General features: G+C 39.3%; 1 protein-coding gene across 1 annotated transcript in view; it reads right to left on the bottom strand.

The window, feature by feature from the left end:
- Nucleotides 1-22,034, bottom strand: part of LOC109427442 (zinc finger protein 335) — a 189,978-nt gene that overhangs the window by 114,323 nt on the left and 53,621 nt on the right. The window contains exons 2-5 of the mRNA XM_062854906.1: nt 18,757-20,810; nt 12,668-13,131; nt 10,682-11,105; nt 10,165-10,518 (exon numbers count right to left, since the gene is read on the bottom strand). Of these exons, the coding sequence (XP_062710890.1) occupies nt 10,165-10,518; nt 10,682-11,105; nt 12,668-13,131; nt 18,757-20,777 (3,263 nt within the window). The 5' untranslated portion in view covers nt 20,778-20,810. The remainder of the gene's footprint in view (nt 1-10,164; nt 10,519-10,681; nt 11,106-12,667; nt 13,132-18,756; nt 20,811-22,034) is intronic.

Here is a 22,034-nt window from a genome sequence, read left to right as displayed (position 1 = left end):
GTACTCACAAAGTGTAATAATCCATGCACACATTTTGGAGATGAAAATATTAAAATTTTGACGTAGAGGGAGAAAAGTGATTTAGAATGGAAAATTTTAATGTGACGTAATTTATGAGCGTCTCGAACATACACGGAACTACAAATCAACCCAAATTTAAGTTGTTTTGACGCAATCCCGGTCTTCCGTGGAATTACTCAAATTTGCGTTAAACAGCGAAAGTGGTGAGTGAGTAGTTCTCGTTTGAGAGCGGCAAAAAAATTAACCCAGTGGTAAGTTATTTTCACCCAACGGAGGCCTAAAATGACGCAAATTTGGGTTAACACAAGAAAACCCAAATTTGGCTTCTTCCACGGAAGAGCAGCGGATGCGTCGGTGCTTCCCTCTTTGTTTTCGACAACATTGCGGTGGGGCGAGGGAGAAAACAACCCAACTTTGAGTTAAAACTTTAAGCAGTTTAGCCAAATTTGAGTTTTTAAAACTTATTCTTTGGGTTATAATATTTTTCCGTGTATTAATATATTTAATGGTTCGTGTGTTGCATACATCTTGGCGATTAACTTACCTACCACTCAACGAATAAATGTACATTTGTCAGGTTCTAATTATCACCTACCGAGGTAAATTTCTACTGTCATTGACTGGGTTGATCTTACTCAGAAATAGGGAATCGCGCCACTTGGGCGGTGGCTTCTATAATCGTCTGTTTTCCACTATAACTCCGTCAAATTTGAACCAATTGACACAACTTTTGGAATGTGGTGAGATAGGTATAGTATCTACTCGTGTACAACATTTCTAGTTTTTGTTTTCCTACACTGAATAACGGCTTGCGGTTGAAATTACTATGAGCCATTTTACGAAGTGACAACAATGTTGATGTTGATATCGATTTTCACTGATTTGGACGCTACTCCTGCTAAAATTTCATTCATAAAAACGGCTCGTAAAATGGACTATTCTGCAGGATCAATTTAAATACCGCCAGTTGGGGTGACATTGGGCCGGGGGGGGGGGGGGGGGGGGGGTAACTTTGAGCCAAACATCAAGAGAGATGTTTCGCTCAAAATACTAACATTTATCGAAGTGATGATCAAAAAGTGGATAGTATGTGATAAATATAACTTGCGTTGGCCATCCGGTGTAGAAATGAGTCACATTCAGTTAATTTTACATTAAGAAAACGTGATGTGAATTTTATGGTTAGGCGCACTGTACAATATCGTTATTTTAAAATGCCCAGTAGAAAACAGCTGAACACCGAACTTGTAATGAATTGCTGTATTCTAGGTGCATTCAGTAGTTGTTTTGTTAAATACTATGAGTTGTCTTGATTTAGTAAGCTATTTTCCACGAAAAACTTATTTATTCAAGCTGTTACTTGGTCCCCTCTGACTTAACGCCGACCAATTATGGGTTAGGTACCTACTCAAGGCGCAATAATTTCATAATCGGTTTTCATACAGAAATAACACTTATATTATTTTTATTTTAAATTCTTATCATTGAAACTCCTTTTTATTGTTTTATATAAAAATCTGCTTGTAAAACTCACTTTAAGTGATGAAAATTACTAAAAAGTTGTTGAATAATGAAAACTACATTAATGGGCCAAAATTGGTTGTGTAACAATTATGGGTCAACTTGTTGTCTATTATTTATTTAGTTACTCAAGATTTGTCTATTTTGTTAAAGAATGATCACTTATTCTCGTTAGATCAACTATATTAGAATCTAAAGCTGGTCTCAAATCTGTTAACGAAGCGTGTTTTCATGATTTGAAATCAATTTTTCAAAATTGGGACCAAATCTCCATCCACCCACACCACCGATAAACGCCTAAAAGTATGCAATGTCTATGTACGCAGAACTCTCAATTACATATATGCTGCACAAAAAGTCGCTCATAATTGCGTGATTTTCGCGCAACAATAATGAGTCACTTAAATTTTGTCTGAAATTATCTTTAATTAGCTTATGCAGATTATGCAATCTCATTAGTTTCCACATTAGGAACGCAAATTTTACCTTTGTTCTGGTGGTGATACCATTTCGTACTTGAAAATCACTTTTACAGAGCTTACGAAAGCAGCGCATGCACTTTCCTATATTCACAATCGAAGCGTTACTTTGACAGATGGTTTTGCACCGAACAATAGTTTTTGAAAATATGTATGTTATTATTGGAAATACTGTTACATGGGAAAATATTAAGTAAATTTGCTGAAAAACTATCAAAGATACCCCATTTTACTGTATATTTTTGGTATTATCTAATTGCTATAACTATAACAAGTTCAAGCTTCTATGTTGCAGCAGCTAGAGAACGTATTCTACGAGAAAGGCACTATCACCGCTAGGTGGATTAATCTGGGTTTTTTTTTTTTTTTTGAAAGGTTTCTAGCGACACGCCGACGGACGTCGAAACCTCTCCCATCGCATCACTGTGCGCACAAGCGTCTCGCGTTTGCGCGGTCAACGACAGTTCACTAGGCCTTTGGATAGGATAGATAACGTAATCCTTCAAAAGCAGTTCACCAGCCGTGCACGGAACATGTCGTCCAGTAAGACACTGTTGCGTACTGACTCAGAAGGTTACGGTAGAAGGTTTGAAAGTTTCGGTTTTGTCATATGGTCGATTTTGTATTTGTTTTTTTTTTTGTCATGTCAAGGTTTAAAGAATGTTATTGTTCATATTTATGCTATGCCCTATAATTGAGTAATCTTTGGTGTGCCTATGATCTGGTAGATAGTCGATGTGCTTGTTATGTCCATTTTTGTTGATCCTCATTCTAGTATTGTTTTTATTATCTTTGAAAGTTGTCTTTCGTCCACATTCCTAGCACTATCAGCATCGGTCCAAATAAGTCCATATTAAAGAAAACCTTTCATACACTCAGTCGAAAAGTAAAAATATCTAATTTGTCATAAATAGTCTACGTTAGTCAAAGTCGAAGTAGTCAGTTTTTGTCGATTTCGTCTTGATCACACGTTAGCTTCGAATCTATAAGCAAGCACTGTTAAATGCTGCACTTCCCACTATTAGTTTCTTAGTTATTTTAAATTGATATTGAAAATTATAGAGAAAATTGAATCACGAAAGCACATCAAATGTTGAGAACTATGTATTAGTAAATTGAATACGCGAGATACTACTAATTATTTCATATTTGAATTAAATTTGTATTTGTATAGTGTATTTGTTAAAATTAACCGAATAGTGGGAAGCCCAGGAAACAGTTCAAAGTCTGCTGACTCAAAAAAGATTCCGAGACTCATCACAAAACACAAAAATTTGCATTATGATTTACAACGACTCTCGAAACCTTCCCAGACTCAATCGACCGGAACTGTTTTCCGGGTATAGAAACTACTAGGCCCCAGCAGGTCCCTCCTGTTTATCGAGCATTTCTGATAAATCAGCCATACTCCATCTGTAGCAGCCGGTTCGCAATGAACCGTTGGAGGCGCATTAAAGTGTTAAAGGTGATATTTTCATTACAAGAATTACAATTAACATCCTTCACTTTAATACCGTCGAACCCTGTGATCTCGGCCAGGGTCTTAGGATTCCGAAAGCTTCAACAAAGTATTCTGTATTCTGCAAAAGAAGTATTCTGCAAAAAAGATCTTCCAAAAAGTTCTACCAAGAAACACTTAATTCTTTAACAACTATGCTCGCAATGCCCCTCTCAACGAGTGCTCCGATTGGAAATCATAGTTTTTAGCAAAAAAAAAAAAATGATGCGACAAAAGTTCCACTAATAAATTATTCAGGAATTTCGTCAATTTCGTCATTCTGAAACTCAGCCATAATGAATCAAGAAAAGGCTGCGTGTTTAAAAAAAATCTTATGGATCTTAATCTTAATCTTATAGATTAAGTTTTTCAAAAGCTTTTTCCATGTAATTCTCTAAAAACACAATCGTAAAAATCTCCAGGACGTCTTATCTGATCTTTCTGTTTAGATTTTTTAAGCAACACACAGTCTACAAAACCAATTATTTTTTTACGTGATTCTGTTAAATTTGACTAGAAAATTCAACCAAATATTTCTCTGAAACTTCCGGTAGACGTCTTTCGCAAATTCAAAAAAAAAAATAAATTCTAGCAATTATTTTTTTAAAAAATTGATTCAGTGTTTTTTTTTCGAACCTCAGCCATTACTCTTTAAGTTCCGCCCAAAATATAAATTCTATCCATAATTTTGGTCAAAAATTGATTTCAGAAATTACTCCAAGAATTTAACTAAGAAATTTAGAAGAGTATCATCTCAGTTTTACCGAACGTTTAGTGCGGTAGAGCTTATCTAGCACTCCAAGCTAGGGACTATTAACATTGTTTTACGCAAGTACAAAATCCCATAACTCTAATTTGAAAATGTTATTTTTTCTGATTACCTTGAGTTCCTTCTCTAAATGTTTGATGTAAGCGCATTTGAAAACCATTTCCGCAAAATCCGCGAAGAACTTAGCAAAAAACGCGCGAAACGCAAAAACCGCGAAAAACGCAAAATTCGCGCCACCTGTAACAGCCCTGCTACTGTAATTAAAGGTTGGATTCCAGTTCCGGTCAGGAAATATTGTCGACTTCTTACGAATAGTGTATGTTTGACATATAATATAAAAATTCATACAATGACAGGCAAAGAAAGCCCTCCGATTAATAACTGCAAAAGTGCTAAAAGAACACTCAGTTGAAAAGATGCAGGCCTAGCTGCAGTGAGAATGTAAAGTAAAAAGGAAGAGGAAAGAAAAGATTTATGGTTATTTTGGTTTTCCATATTATCGTCATTGTTCCTTTTCATCCATTTTTCAATTCGACCTTTCGACCTTTTGTCCCAGTTTTTTTTTTCAATTTCGACCTTTCGCCCTTTTGACCCTTCGACCTTTCGACCTTTTGTCCTTCCGACCTTTTGTCCTAGGTATTTTTTTATTTCGACCTTTCGACCTTTGGACCGTCGACCTGACCTTCGACCTTTTGACCTTTGACCTTTTGTCCTACAACCCCCGAATTCTTGGAAATCCCTGGACTCCTGGAGGAATTTCTGAAGGAATATCTGGAGGCATGGGGGTCTGCAGTTAGCCTAGTGGTTAAGGCTATGGATCGCCAATCCGGAGACGGCGGGTTCGATTCCCGTTCCGGTCGGGAAATTTTTCTCGACTCTTTGGGCATAGTGTATCATTGTATTTGCCTCACAATATACAAATTCATGCAATGGCAGGCAAAGAAAGCCCTTCAAATAATAACTGTGGGAATGGTCAAAGAACACTAAGTTGAAGCGAGACAGGCCATGTCCCAGTGGGGACGTAGAGCCATAAAGAAGAAGAAGAATCTGGTGGCATATGCTGAAATCCTGAATAAATTCCTGGAGCTATCTCTGTAAGAATTCCTAGAAGAATCCCTGGATGAATTACTGGAGAAATCTCTAACGGAATTCTGGTAGGAGTCCCTGGAGGAATATTTCAAGAAATGCCTTGAGAAATTCCAGGAGGAATCCTTGGTCGGATTTCTGGAATTCCAGCAGGAATCCTCGGAGAAATTCCTGGAGGTATACTTGGGGGAATCCTGGAAGAGATCCTGGAGGAATGCCTGAAGCAATTTCCGGAAAAATCCCTGATGATATTGTATAGGAATCCCTGCAGGAATTAAAAAAAAGGAATCTCTAGAGGTGCTCTTGAAGGAATTCTCAGAGGAATTTCTGGAGAAATCCCTAAATGAATTTTTATAGAAATCCCTGCCGTGGAGCGTGTGATGGTTAAGACACGTGACTTTCGCGCCGAGGACCTGGGATCATACTCACAAAATGTGAGTTCTTCCTTCGGAGAAGGTAAAGCGTTCTTTCTGAGATGACTTTTCCCGGGTTAAAAATCTAGTGAGTAAAGAAAAAAAAAGGAAAAGTTTCTCCAGGAATCCCTGTAGCAGTAGGGTGGGACTTATTTTACAAAATCTATCCCGGGTATGATTTCCCAAATGGAAAGTGATCTACTGGTCGAAATAAGTAAGGTATGTCAAAAATAAGCGATTTCGGTTGAGTTTTAGAGATGACGCAAAGGTTTAAGTGGAATTTATGCTTAGAGCAAACATTAAAAAATCAATATCAAACCCTAAAAGGCTTAATAAGATCTCAAAAATTCTATATTTCTACTGGTTTTCGAGATATTTGAAAAAAAAAAAAAAAATGCCTGCTTAAGTATTTTTTGGGTTAGATACCAAAATGGGACATTTTTTTCAGGTCAAATTTGGCCTTTAGGGCTCTACAATCACCGATTTAGTCCAGAAAAGATATGTTTGAAAATTTAATTTAAAAATATCTGCGGGAATCCATTTTGCAGTAATTGCTGGACAAATCATTGAAGGAATTCTTAAGGATTTTTTGTATAACATGTTTAAGGAATTCCTAGATTAATCTCAGGTAAAAATTTCTGAAACAATTCCTGGAAGAAATTCCTGCACTTGGAGTAATTCCAGGTGGATTTATCGGAGCAAATATGGAGAAATCTCTGAAGGAAGTACTGCACAAATATCAAAAAGGATGTCTGGTGAAATTCCTTTGAGAATCTTTGAAGAAATCCAGGAGAAATTCCCAGAGGAATACAGGGGGTGGTCAAATTGTTTGGGATAGGCAACTTTTTTTTTCTCTCACAAAAAAGTTCAATATGCTGTAACTTTTCATATAGTGCATCAAAAATTCACAAATTTTGACTGTTTTTCAACCTATTATATGTGCATCATTGGTACAAATTTGAGCTCGATTGGTTAATTTTTCGCGAAGCTAGAACTGTTCTCGTAAAACACTATTTTTAAGACAACTAATTTTTGAGCTGTCATATCTCGGAGACCAGTGAACCGAATTGAATGAAATTTTGAACGTTTATCAACAATACTTTGATGCTTGAAAATTCTTTAAAACATAGGTACTTTTCAAACGTTTAAAAAAGTTGTGATAGATTGACACTTTTAGGATTTTTCCCGAAAACATATAAATTTTTCACATCTATGTAATTTTATTTTTTATATCCAAAGATTTTATACGTCTGTTCTTAAGATATCTATAATAAGATAAATTAGGGCTCATTTAGATTGAAGGAAGAACACATTTAGTATTTTTTTTTTCGCGCGTTCCGACTCTACCGTTGTGAAAATGTCAACTCCAGTGAATATTATAATGTGAAAAGCGCAAATTGAAGACTTTTATTGTGAAAATGAAGACGCGTGCTTCTAAAGAATGAATTTGATGCACCATTTTTCGTTGCATTATGGAAGAGGCTTCAAAATTGTATGTTTTTGTGCGGTTCCGCTCATGGCGTAGCAGTCGTAACTACGCCATCCACAAAGTGCAGTAGTTTCGCGTCCAGAGCCGGGCGGGGGCATGTTGTTGAAAAGTATTGAAGTAATTAGAATAGATTACTGGGAGTCGAAAGTGCCGGATCTCGTCGTTCGTAGTTCTCGCGTTTCACAAAGTATATTATCGTGTGCCGCTACCGATTGTCCGGAAAACTCGTTGATTTTCAAAAAGAGGAATATTGCAAATAGAATTTAAATTTATGCAGTGTGCAGCCTTGGCAATATGTGAACTTGTTTTGTACGAGTTTTGTCCCCGTGGAATCATTTTACTTTCTCGTGTGTGTGAATCATTTCAGATGAAGAATGCTAAACGAGCATACTTTGCTTTTAAAGTCCTGTCTCGCAGTCTCACGAGAAGCATGAATGATCAACTTCTGACCGCACAAAAGAAATGGGTGAGAGCTTTCCAATATTCATCATTATCATGTTTCATTCAATCATATTATTTATACCTGCGTATATTCTTTTAACCATATTCATATGTGGAGCGTTTGGTACGGTATGTCCACGCATCCCTCCTCCCCTGTAGATTCTAGAATTGCTTCGACGGGAAACAATCGTTCAAACTCGAGCCAATTCGAAGAATCATCTTTGCGTCAAATACAACGCAGTAGGCCTGGCCGCTTTGACGCTTGCATCATATCTTTGATATGCTACAAACCTCAATATTGACAAGAAAAGTAATTGGGCCCAATCTAACCTGATTACTTTCCAGGATGCTTTCTCGTACTGGCTGCGTTTGTATTAGATTAGATTAGATTAGATTAGATTAGAACACATTTAGTATTTTTCATGCGGTGTTGTAAATATGACTCATTTTCCTCCATATGGGTGAAAATGTTAAATCATCATAATTGTTTTTCAACGTTTAGAAAGTACCACTGTTTTGAGAAATATTCATGCAATAATATGTTGGTGATAATCGCTCGAAATTTCTTTCCATTCGATTCACTGGTCTCCGAGATATAACAGCTCAAAAATTAGTCGTCTAAAAAATAATCTTTTACGGGAACGGTTCTAGCTTCGCGAAAAATAAACCAATCGTGCTCAAATTTGTACCATTGATGCACATATAATAGGTTGACAAACATTCAAAATTTGAAATTTTTTGATGCACTATATGAAAAGTTACAGCATGTTGAACTTTTTTGTGAGTGAAAAAAAAGTTGTCTATCCCAAACATTTTGGCCATCCCCTGTATCTGGTGATAATCTCTAAAGAAATTCTCAAAGGAATTCCTGGAGTATCTGTAAAAAAATCTGAAGGGATGTTGGTAGAAATTCATGAAGCATTTCTTGGAAGAAACCCTGAAATAATCACAATCGCAACCCCATGGAGGAGTTCATGAAAGAATTATTCCTGGAGATGTTGCTTTTGGAATTCCTGAAGGATTCCTTGGAGAAATTCCTAAAGCAATACCTTGAAGAATTTCTGAAGATGTCCCTGGATGAATTCATAAACAAATCTCAGGTTTTCTTGCTCTTAGCATTGAATCGTTTGTTTGAATTGAATAGTCTAGTCTAGTCTAGTCTAGTCTACACATACACAGCCATTCATTGAAAGAATCCTGGAAAATGATAGAATCGACTACTTCTACCATTTTTCTTGTCATTATCAATACTTGCAAGGCATCGGAGATGTATTACAAGTATTGAAGCGGCCAGGCCTACTGTGCAGCGTTATTGAATACAATTGACAAAACTATGGAACGGCGACATCTCGTCAGCCGCTCCGTATCGTATGTGCAATAAATGTGAAGCAAAAACGTTGGGAGTGACGTTGCTAAGAAAGTTAATGTCACTCCGTTGGGGCTCCTCTTCTTCCTGGGATGGGACAAAGGTATTTATGGTATTAACCCCTTATGTCCTGGCTCGAAAGCCTAGGTTTAAGCGCCATTGCTCGCTCTCTGAAACGAGAAGAAAATATAACGATCCCTTCCCCGACTGGATTGAATACCCTGTATTATTACCCGACAAACTACTTAGAACCATAACTGCGAGTCTTTTATGGAATCGGTAAAAGTTTCCACAATTTTATCTGAAATTTAGACAGTACATATGATATAAATATTTGGTAGGAATTTTCATATAGAGACAGCTACACCTAAATGGTATGGTATGGTATAGGTGCGTTGATCGATTAGAAAATTCGCCTTTTACTGTATACGTTTGTTTGAATTGAATAGTAGTGAAAAACTGTGAATTTTGAGCTACTACACTCTATAGCAGCATATGGTTTTTAAAAGTCACGTCATTTGGCTGACAAAAACCCTTCATGATGAAGAGAACAAACCTGATGATAATACCCAAAATCACCCTATACTCTTATTGATGTTGGTGTTATTCAATCCTTCACGGCATCAAATCTATCTACAAAAGTTGACTCGGGTTGATGCAAAAGTTTTGAGAGGCTACTAAAAGACTACCCCAAAGTGTACGCCGATGCTTGTACGTACACCGTTTGATCCGTACTGGAAGCGAGAGCTTATCTAAACAGTCGTAAAGTATGGTGTAAGGATATAAAAATATTTAATTATTTACATCGGGCACCGTCCTGCATATGCGAGGAGCACGTTTTTGCAAGCTCTGGAAACTGGACCGGTACGTATACCAGCTGCCAGGATGTCTACAGTTGTATCATCGTGTAACGCGTGGTAGCGCGTGTCTCTGTTGCGGTGAGCTTTGGTTTCATAAACTTGTCATTTTAAGCACTATTGAAGGTTCCCATTCTTCCACGGAGTAATTAACCTTTTGTGCGTTTGAGCGGGAGCATAAGTCAAGGATGTGTGTTCCCGTGATAGGGTTGTATGGCACTTACCTGTTGGAGAAAGCCTTGCCACAAATAGCACAGACAGCACTTTTCGGAAGTTCTTCTAGTTTAGGCGTAATTGTCGTCTGATTAGCACTATCGTCGTCATTGACTTGCTGCTTTCTCGTGTGAACGTTCGCCACATGGTTCTTGAGATTGGCCTTCCGAGTGAAGCTCATGGGACACAGCTCGCATGGGAAAATTCGTTCGTCCGTGTGCTGGCGCAGATGGCATCGCAACGAAGCCTTGGAAAATTGCTTTTTACATAGTGGGCAGGTGACTTTCGCTGCCTCCAGCGCCGTGGAGTCCATCTTTGATGAGTGCAAAATTTCGTGATATAAAAATTCCGCCTGCGAGTTTGACCTGTGAAAATGGTGTGAAAAAAATGGAACAACAAAGTCGAGATGAGAAAAATTAATGAAGAGAAACGAAAAAATGAAACTTTTCTCCGGGATAATGAGCAAACCCGACACCCGATCCGATTCGAAAAAAAAAAAACTCGAAATAAAATGCAATCAAAAAGTACCTGAATGGGCATATTTTACACTGCCAGGATACGACCGAGCTGCCCTCGGTGGTGGTGCCAACGATTTCATCAACGTAAACAGTATTATTTTCGGACGCATTATTAGCCATGGCGAAAAAGATTTCCGCTGACGTGGACGCACTGGTGACAATGTTATCATCATTGCCATCCTCATCGTTCGATGGTGCTGGGATGATGGTGGCTGCTGGCTGGGCCACCACCGTTGTTGGAATAACGATAAGCGGGTGGTGCGCCGACAAGGACGACTGGGATGATGAGGAGGGGCCCGGGAGGAGAAAATTGTGGGTCGACGTGACGACGACTCGATGGGTCTCAATTTCGGGCAGCGTTCCATGTACCGTTGTCGATGGCAGCAGGGTGGAGTAATGTCCCATCACGGTCAACGGTGGCATCGACGTGAAAGCTGTGGGTGGGTGGAAAAAAATGCTTTATTTTAGGTGAGTGTGGTTCCAGCAATAATTTTCTGATGTTAATTTAAGTCTTCTTCTTTCGTATCAAAGGACAAAACACATTTCATTTATAATAATCTCATCAAAGATATGTAACTACTGTAGTCTGCAGAAAAGAAAGATTGTACGAAGAGAACAATGATGTAAGGGGGTTTTAGAACAAGATGGTAGTATGTAAAGCCTGTATCCGCAATAATCGGGACACAGAAATACAGCTGTAACTCCGTAATGATACATTAAAGTAGCTCAAATTCGGCCTCATAACATCTTAAGATGTGTTCATTTCATCTACAAAATTTCATGTGATTCGGTGAAGTACTTTTTGTTGTAGAAATAAAAGAGTAAACTGTGCACCATTGAATTTTGTACAGCCCTTAGTTTTGCTTGTCAGCGATTTAACTTTTGAATTTGGTAAAGAAAATGGCTGAAATTTTGAACACAAACCTCTTAATCTTAATTCGTTGCATAGGCAAAATTTCAAAAAAATCGATGCACTATCAACAATTTTATAGTCAAAACATGTATTGGGACTAAACGTGATTTTAGCCCCTCAGACAGCAATTAGTCAGCACCCTTTATTGATTCGACTGTACTATTGAAAGAACTGCATCAATAATCATCAAATTTTGCAGACATAATATACACATAATCAACTACCTTCTGTGAAAATTTTATGAAAATTGGCTGAGAAATACAAAAGTTATGCATAGGCAAACATCGCACATGAAAAACACGAGAATTTTTCACTAACACTCACCCCTATCAACACCAGTAGCTTTCAAACCAATTGATAAAAGTGGATGAAATTTTGCAAGAAAGTGTCTCTATAAGTATCATAACTGCTAACAAAATTTCATAATTATCATCACAGAACGTTTAACTGTAGCGCAAAAGAACCATCTACTAGGCCAATTTTACCGATTCATTACAGAGCTGCAGCCGTACTTCTGTGTCCCGATTATTGCGGATACAGACTTTATAAACCAAGTACTTCAAAACTCTTCCAGGGTTCCTTAGCAAGGTTTCTGTCAGGATTCCTCTGGGGATGGATATTCCAGGATATCCAAGGATTCCGAATCCTTTCGGAATTTCTTCAGCGCTGCCTCTCGGGATGTCTAAAAGATGGATTCCTTCCGGTTTTTTAGGAAATTCTTCAAGGATTCCTCCTGGGATATCCCCAGGGATTCAACTTCAATTTCATTCAGGAATTTATTCTGAGATACCTGCAGGGATGATGATTTTACCACATTCCTCCTTCTCTTCAGGATTTCTCCTGAAACATGTCCATAAAAGAGGAACCCTACTGTCGACCAACAAATTTAGCAGATCAGCTTAGCGAGAAATCTCCACCTTCGGATTAGCAAACGAAGCGTCCCAAAAATGTCCGTGTAAAAGTTATAAATTTTCATAAACTTTTCTCTCCTTGCCTTCCGTTTACCCACCGACCAATTTGTTTGACAGAAAGCACCATCTGCTTTGGCCAGCTAAAAATTTATCTAGAATCCCATATACATACCTTCTGCCGGTTCGTCAACTGCTGCCCTGGAAACTGTGTCCATCCCATGCTGACCCGTTGTTGCTTCCACGGTGTAAGCTCCCACAGTTGTGGACGCCGGCGTTAAACTCGAAGAATACAGATGTGACTCCTTTGCTTCCTTACGATCATTCATATTTACTTTAATTGAATCATTTGGGATAATTGAATTTTCGGCCGGCGTCCTCGTTCTCGTCGTAGTCGGCGTCACAATCGTGGCCGGATGCGTTCGGGATGTTGATGCGAGAGTTACCATCACGTTCGGTTGCATCGGGGTAGCTTCCGCAACCACCGGTGTTGAGGAAGATAGCACGGCCGTCGAGAACGGCGTCGTCGACGACGACGACGGTGATGATGTGGTAGAATTGAAAAATGAACAATTTTTGTCACGTACGTGTCTACCAAGTTCTTGAGCTAGGACGAAATTTTGTCCACATTGTGGGCAGCTTTATTCGGATGGAAGGGGGTGAGATGAAATGAGAACAGTTCAGAATTAGTAGAGGTATGGAAAATGCTTGGACAAAAATGTTTGACTTTTGGTGGCGACACTAGAAATGTTATAAGGGAGCATCGTTAAATGACGTAGCATTTTTTTACCGACTTGGGACAATTTTACGAAACGACAACAATGTTTATAATGATATTGATATTCACTGATTAGGACGCCACCTTCTTTAAAATAAACATTCATAAAGTCGGCTCGTAGAATTGACTACAGGTATTCTTCGATATAACGTACCGTCGATATAGCGTACCCTCGATATAGCGAATTCGATATAACGTACATTTTGCTTCGATATAACGTACAACATTGAATTTTTTTTTTCCCACGAATAACCCTTAGATAAACTACGAAATCACTCAAATCAATGTTTTGTTGCAGCATTAGCCTTGTTACCCAGAATTAGCACAATTTGGGGAAAAAATAGTGTACGTTATATCGAAGCAAAATGTACGTTATATCGAAGCACAAAAAAACGAAATGACTTTTCGTCAAAACTCAAGTTTTTCATGATTGGTTTTGTGAATTTCACCGAAATCATAATTTGGGATTAATTTTACGTCGAATACATCAATACTAGCATAAAAAAATATTATTTTTTTCTCTGCTTCGATATAACGTACACTTCGATATAACGTACAAAAAGAAAACTTTTTTGTACGTTATATCGAAGAGTACCTGTATTGGTAAATGTGAGTTGCTGAATAAGTTATTTGAAAAGTGAATGAGGTAATAGTGAGTGAATGATTTGATGGATGAGCAACCAAGGGTGTGAATTTAAGATTTTTTGACTTTGTGAATGATGACTAAGTAAACGAGTAAGTGTGCAATTTGATAAGGGAGTAAAGAGATAAGTGTGATATGTAAGTTGTAAGTTAGTGGTAAAATCGGTGACTAAATGAGTACATGTATAAGTGAGTGTGAAGTGTGAACAGGTTGATGAGTAAGTGAATATGTGAGTGTGTTTTTAAATAAGTGTACTAGAGAGTTGGTGAGTTAGCTGGTTAGGGAACGTCCATAAATTACGTCACGCTTTGAGGGGGAATGGGGAGTTCAGCAAAGTGTGACGACTCATACAAAAATTTCAGAGGTCCCATACAAAAAGTGTGACATATGGGGGAGGGGGGCTGAAAATGATCGATTTTTGCGTGACGTAATTTATGGACGTTCCCTTAGTGAATTAAACACTAAGTGGCTAATTGAGTGGATGAATAAATTTTGTAAAGTGAGCTTGTGAGTTAGTGGTTTGGTGAATAGATGACATTGTGTTGATAAGAGTTTACAAATAAATCATGACGTAAGTGAGTGGCTAGCTGTAAAAATTCGCTTCTTTAACGGTTTTGAGGTAATTGCATGTTCTGAATCTGCACGTAAAACTGGGCCGAAATCCAAATTTTCAAGATTTTCGATGCCCGGGAACCTATTTAAAAATCATACACCAAAACCTCCATTTAGGTAATGAGTCGGGACTGCCTAAATAGAATTTTTACCTAAATGGATTCATTACCTAAATGGATTTAGTCTATTACCTAAATGGAGTACAAGGTTGAAAAGAAGTTCAAGCATGAAGAGTGACTAGGACATTTAAAGGGGGTCATGCGGAGTTTCAGAGGACTTTCAAGGGAGTCTCAGGAAAGGAGGGGCTTTAGGGGCATTTTGGGGGGTTTTGGAGGGTCTCAGGTCAAACTTGTCATTCAAACAACTAGATGGGCACGAAACACGAAAAACCCTGCAAAATTCCGCCAGACTGAAAAATTATTCAATGTCGGGTCAATTTTTATCGTATGTTGGGTCACTATTGAACCAACATAGAACAACTGTTGGGTCTTGGGTTTGCTGGCCAAAATGAAAATAGGTGAATGATAGGTTGATGTCTCCATTTAGGGAACGTTACCTAAATGGAGGGACCTAAATAGATTTTACCTAAACGGATCCTACCTAAATGGAGGTTTGAGTGTACCCCTCGTCGGATTTTGTACTGGACGCAGCTGTCAAGCAGTTGCCCAGCTGTCAAATGGTGATTTCAAAAAAATTATTTGAAATTTGTTTAAGGTATCAAAATGAAGTTCTGAAAATCTGAAAAAAATCATAGTGACTCAGACAAAGGTGCTCTTTCGTGTATAATTAAAAAATCAATAAATTTATCAAAATTTAAAAAAAACTTAATTCACATGTAAGAGAAGTAAGCTTACAGCATTCCTAATGAAACCAGTTTTTCACATGAAACAAAACAATGTGTTACGTTACACAACGTGGTAAAATATCTCAGCCTACTGCTCCATCTCAATGACACGGGTAGTGTTCTTTACGTAAAGTTAACGATAAACTTAACGTCTGCTATCGTTTATCGTCGATAACGATAACGTCTTCAGGCGGAAACGTCATCGGCGATACAGTTAACTGTGGAAATTATCGACTCGATAACGTCTCCGAAAAATTTTCTTCGCAATCTGAACCGTTGTTGATGCCGTCACTAGGGTAACTAGATTTATCGCAAAATTATCGAAGGTACGTTGATGTTCGCGTTGATTTATCGTTTGATTATCGTTATCGAGAGATTATCGAGCAACCTTTATCGTTATCGAGTTTGCGTTGAGTTAACTGTCGATAATTTATCGGTTAACAACCTTGGCTTGAACGGATGGGATCCACACAGTCAACCGATCTAAGCTGACTATGTTTTTATCCTGCACCGCTTCATTCCTGTCTGCGGGAAGAGCACTGCTCATCAGATCCCAGATTTATGCAAGCTTTGATGGGGGAGAGGGGGGGTTTCATTACCCTGTTGCGGTATCTCTCACCTTTAAATTGTACTCGCAAACTTTCTTTTAATGACAGATGACATCCTCATTAATCATCATTCGGAACCGTCACTATCATTCATGCATACGCTTACTCACTAATTCACTCACTAATTCACTCATTGACTCACTCATTTACTCAGACATTCACTTATTTACTCACTAATGGGATCATTCACTAACTCATTCGCTCACCCGTTCACTCACTTACCAACTCACTGACTCATTAAATTAGTAACTCACTACATCACTCAGGTTCGCTAAGTCACTACTTCACTAACTCACTAGCTCAGGCGCTCACTCATTTGCCCATCGGCTCACTCTTTTATCACCTCAGTCACTAATCAAAATTCATCCCACCCACTCATTACATCCCTCACTAATGGGATCGCTCACTTACTAACACACGCACTTAGCAACTCACACTCTCATAAAATTATTAACTCACTACACACTGATAAACAAGAGAACCCAAATTTAAGTATTTTTAAACTCATTTTTAAGTTCTTTTTTGCATCCTATTTCATTCGTTCTTTTTATTGTTGTCAAAGTGTGAATAGCAAAAACAACCCAACTTTGAGAGTCGATGCGGGAAGCCAAAATTGAGTAAGTGACATTGTACCGACAGTTGAGTAATTTTAGCTGACGGTTGAGTAAAAAGAGCTTAGACTGGGGCCGTTCATTAATCACGTAGACTTTTTGGGGGGAGGGGGGCTTCTAGCCAAAGTCTACGCTCCACACAAATTTTATTTTTTTTGTATGGACAAAAGTCCAAAAGGAGGAAGGGGGGTTCTAAAATGGCCAAATTTTGGTCTACGTGGTTTATGAACAGCCCCACACTAGGTTTTTTGGCCGTATCAGGCCGGCTCCAGAGGCACGTTATCCTCCATTTGGGACATTTGTGCCATAAACTAACTCACTCATTTTTACCCACACATTCACTCACTAACAGACTCACTCACTCACTAATCTACTAACTCACTAAATCCTCACTCGTTCACATACTCATTTACTTGTTAGCTCATTAGCTTACTATATTACTCACTTACCCACAAACTCATTTATTTACTCACAAACATTCATTTATTCACCAACTATTTCACTCATTTACTCACTAACAGGCTCACTCGTTAATAGACTCACTCATTTTTTCTTAATTGCTTTTAAATCCACTCATTTAATCACACAAGCTCACTTATTCACTTATTTCACTTATTCACTTATTCACTTATTAATTAACTCACTCAGACTGATACTTAATTATTCACTACTTACTAGCTCACTAAATCACTAACTTCCTACTCATTAACTTTCAAACTCACTATCTCACAAACTCACCCATTAACCAATTTACTTACTAAATAACTAGCTTACTCATTTTCGCCCACTTACTCACTCACTCATTTACCAACTTACTCACTCCTGAAGCCAATTTTTTACCAACTTGCTCACTTACTCACTCATCCATCAACTCCCTCATTCATTCACTCACTCATTAACTCGCTCATTTACAAACTCGTTCATTACCCCACTGAATAAATCACTTACTGACTCTCACTCGTTGCCCCACTCACTGGCTCACTAATTCATACATCCTTACTCACTAATCCACATATTCTCTTACAAACATACTCAAATTCGCGGAACAGCTATCTGCCCAATGCTCTATAACTTTCTCAGTCAGTAACTGACACACTCACTAACTCACTCAATCTTGGGGAGCTCACACTCACACACACTTCCCAATTCATTAACTTTCTTACTCATTCACCAACTCCTTCACTCACCTGATTTCTTCTTATCCAATCATAAAGAATGTGGTAAAGTGTGAAACCACTCTTATGCTGTGTTTCGGCTCCATTTTGTTTTTTGAGCCTTAGGAATGAAAGTTTTATAATGCTATAAGAGAAGGTAATAGTTTTTGTTATTAACCTTCCGTAACTCGCGCGGTTGACTACCTGCGTCAGCACCACGCTAATGCTGATTACAAAAAGCGAGATTTTTTCAACGTGTTGTACAAAATACAACAGCGCGATCGTTCGTGGGTTAAAAAAAAATAGAACAAAATCGTGCAGAAAAGACCACGTCAAGTGATAAAAAGACGAGTAATTTTTGTGGGACTAATATGCGTAGAAATTTAGACGACAGTACCACGTTTCTACTACCGTTCTACGCCCGATTGTCCCATGTTATATGGGAATCCTATATAACATGGGACAATTATGCGTAGAACGTCAGTCTAGGCACTGTATAAATTTTTGATTTAAAGTACCTCAGGCATGAAAATATAAATGATTTTTCGCAATACTATGAAAACATACATATGTAAGTTTCGAAACTTTGATTGCAGTTTTTCGCAGTTTCAAGGTTTTCAACATGGGACAATTATGCGTAGAATGGCAGTACAGTTGAGATTTTTAATGCACTTTTCGAAAAGGCACAGCAAGTTGACCATTAAAAAAATGAAAATTATGCCTGTCCCGATCATTTTGTCTATCCCGTATCTCCGGATTCTGCTGACAAGTAAAGCTGCAAAAAAATCTTTTGTGGCTGATTTAGTTTGTTTGTGGCATTACATTACAAAAAAGTGTACCTTCAACTGAATTGCCGAGCGGTGGTCGAAATCCTGTGTAATCTGCCATTAAAGATTACACAAGAGTTCGTCTGCCGCTTGTGGCAGTGATGGTCGACCGAATACCTATCAGGATTGTAGTAGCGAACCCGATGGAACCTTTTCGTGAAGATACAAAATGGGCTTCCCTACTTACCCATATTTAATTTCCGGATGATCGCTGCGTATGTGATCCTTCAGTGCCAGAATATCCGGCAGTTGCTTCTTGCAGATGTGACACACTTTGGGAGGGATGCCATCCCTCTGACGTTTCCTCGCTGACATCACCTTATGGGCAGTGGTCTTGCGATGCTTCAGCGATTCCGTAGGTGTTTTGAACGTTACTTCACAAATCGAACAGTAGTAGGTGGCCATTCGGTGCAGTTTCTGATTGTGTTGCAGAAGCAGGGTGTTGTTGTGGAAGGATGCTTTGCAAATGTTGCAAGTGAAGGAATTTTGGAAAGTTCGTCTCACTCTCAGCGCATCTTCCGGGGTGCCTTCGTTGCAGTACTCGTGGTGTTTGTTCAGCATGGCATTGTAGCGGAATTCATCTCCGCAGAATGGGCAGCGAATGGGAATTATCTTGCGGATGATGATCGGTACCGATCGGTTGATGACGGATATCACTTCTTGGTGATCCTGGTCGAGCAAGTGGTTCGTCATTTGGAAGTTATCGGAACACTCGAACTTGCAGAAGCTGCACCACAGCCTTCCACCAGAACTGACTTTTTGCTCGTGCTCGACTGAGTTCCAATGTGTCATGAAGTGTTCCTCGGTGTTGGCGTAAAACCGACAAGGGTGGCATTGGAAAGGTGATTGCAGGACAATACGGTGGATGTTCTTTAAAATATCGTCGAAACATTGCTCAGGGCGGTTGAGCATTCGACGGTAGTGGTATCGTGAAATCAAATGTTTCCCTAGGAGATGCGTCGGAAGGCGAGTCTTGCAGATCTCACACTTGGTGTAGTAGCATTTCCGTTTTCTTTTAATTTTACCCGACGTGGTGGGTGGTGGCAGTGGATTCTCTTGGAGAACCTGTGGGATTGGCGTTGAACTTTTCTCAGGGCTAAGACTACTGCTGAAGAAGTCATCTCCTAGGTACACGGATGGCTTAGTGATCCGTTTCGAGAGTTCATTCGAGTAAAGGCCTGGTTTGACCGCTCTTTCCAGCTCTGATTCTTCTTGTGCTTTCTTGAGATGAAGATTAGACTTCAAGTGTCTCTCGTAGACAAAACGTGACGCAAGCTTTCGATTGCAGATGCTGCACCAGTAGCTTTCGTCAAACGGTTTGCTGGGAAACGAGGGAACTCTGTACTCCAGACGGGTAATTTTAGATCCTGGAACCCATTTGCCCTTGGTATGTCCCGGTGGTGGGGAAAAGCTTTTGTAATCTTCATCGTCATCCTGTTCGATCGATTTGTCAAGTTGAGCGTCCTGATCGGGCCAATGGCGCCACTGAGAAGACGTTGGACGATTTTCCGGTTTCCATTTGCCCCCGGTGTGAGTTCTCGGTGGGGCGTCAAAGTCTTCATCGTCTTCGCTCTCGTCTTCCGATGGTTCTGGAGATTCATGTTGGAAAAACGGAAACAATTCAACTCTCTTGGTCCCACTAATATCACTGACTGCTTTCATTAGCTTCTCTGAATCATGCTCTGGGGCAATCCAATCATCCTCGTGTTCTGGCTCATGGTCCGGATCTGTGTTTGACAGTGATACAGTTGGTTTTCTCTCTTTTGGGCGAATGGGAACGTTCAGTTTGCTGGTGGATGCATGTAAATTCCCACTTTTCTTCGAGCTACTTTGCAGCTCCAAAGATGAGAAGAACAAATCTGCTCCCAGCTCATAGTCATAATTCACTTCATTTTTGTAATCCGTTTTACTATCCGGTCTTTGCACCGGGTCACTGTGGTGCGGCTCCAAATCATAGTTGAATCCATAGTTTGGCAGTTTCTTGTGGTGGTCCGCATCTTTAATGGCATCACCAAAGTCAAACGACGAGTACCCTTGCTCCGAGGGACCAATGCGAGTACTGGGTCCACTGGCAATCGTCACCGTTGCGGGCTTCGATGGCACACAAGCAACCTTTCGATGTTTGATGTAAGTCTCCAGCCCGACCACCGTGCGACCGCATTTGTTGCAGAGATGCGTATCGTCCAGTTCGACCTCCTCGTGCAGCATGGCTTCGATGATGGTGCTGCTGTCGCTGGGGGCCTGAAATTAGTAAATCAAACTTTCGGTATACATTCTCCCGATGATGTCCTACAGTGTGTACGGAAAGTGCATAAATCGAAAGACACACTATGCAGTCCGGTAATTATGACCGGTTGGTGAGAGTGTAGAATGTAGTTTTCAAGGTGATAAAGAACTTTCTGATAAATATATCATGTAAAAACATTTATTGCCTTACTTTGCACTCTTGGCTTTGGAAGTGATGGTGCTGCTACTGCTGCCAGCTAGCAGCCTGGCCGGGAATGATAAAATATTGGTTCCAGGAGGAAAACATGACGATGATGATGTTCGTACCGTCCTGGCACTACGAGGCTAGATGGACTGGAGAGAAAGCTGACCTAAACTTGAGACGACGGAAGCGATGCGACGATGATGCAAAGAGGGCACATAGGGAGGAAGTTCTGGATACACTTTTCGAAAATGAATCCATTTGGCCGGAATCACTCCATGGCGTAGTATAGTTCAGCAGAAGGCCCATGCAAGTGCAGTAGCAGCAGCAAACCGGAAAGGCCATGTGGTGAGAAGTGACTTGTACAACATCGTCATTTTCCGAATGTGAGTACTATGTACCTCCAGGTTCGAGCAAATGCTTCAAAACAAGGAGCACACACTGACTGCTGCAGCACAGAGTGGCACTAACACGGTACAGTCAGAAACAGCACAAGGAGTAGGTACACTATCGGGTCTGGTGCTGGGCTTTTGAATATATATGATCCCTTGGGAGGATGATTATACTGCCATCTAGAGCTTGTTATGGTCATAAAACTGAAATCCTTATTTTGATGAATGGCCAAAGTTGTTGTCTAATTGTTGGAATAAATTCTATTTGATATATCACATGGTTATTACACAAATTTATGCACACATACAAACAACATGCAGCTTTTGGGTTTGTTCCTTATATTGGTTCGGGGTGAAGGTATAGGCCCCGAAAACGAAAACAATATCATACGGGTTATGAGAATGATTGGTACTATTTTCTACAGAAGGATTGCTTGTTGAATTTCACTTTAAACGAATCAATTCATGTTATTCGAAAAATTTAAAATGGTTTAGTAAATGTAGTTTTGGTTGAATTGTCACTGAAAGTCGAACTTCTGCTGAAAAGGTTTTTGTGTGTTCTTGTGTTACTTGATACATTCCTGACCTAAACTCTTTGACAATTATGAGTAGACATTTCTTCTACAGACGTGGTACGTGAACTCA

The sequence above is a fragment of the Aedes albopictus genome, chromosome 2 (assembly GCF_035046485.1).
Source record: "Aedes albopictus strain Foshan chromosome 2, AalbF5, whole genome shotgun sequence".
Taxonomy (NCBI): domain Eukaryota; kingdom Metazoa; phylum Arthropoda; class Insecta; order Diptera; family Culicidae; genus Aedes; species Aedes albopictus.
This window is presented reverse-complemented; position numbering and strand designations above follow the sequence as displayed.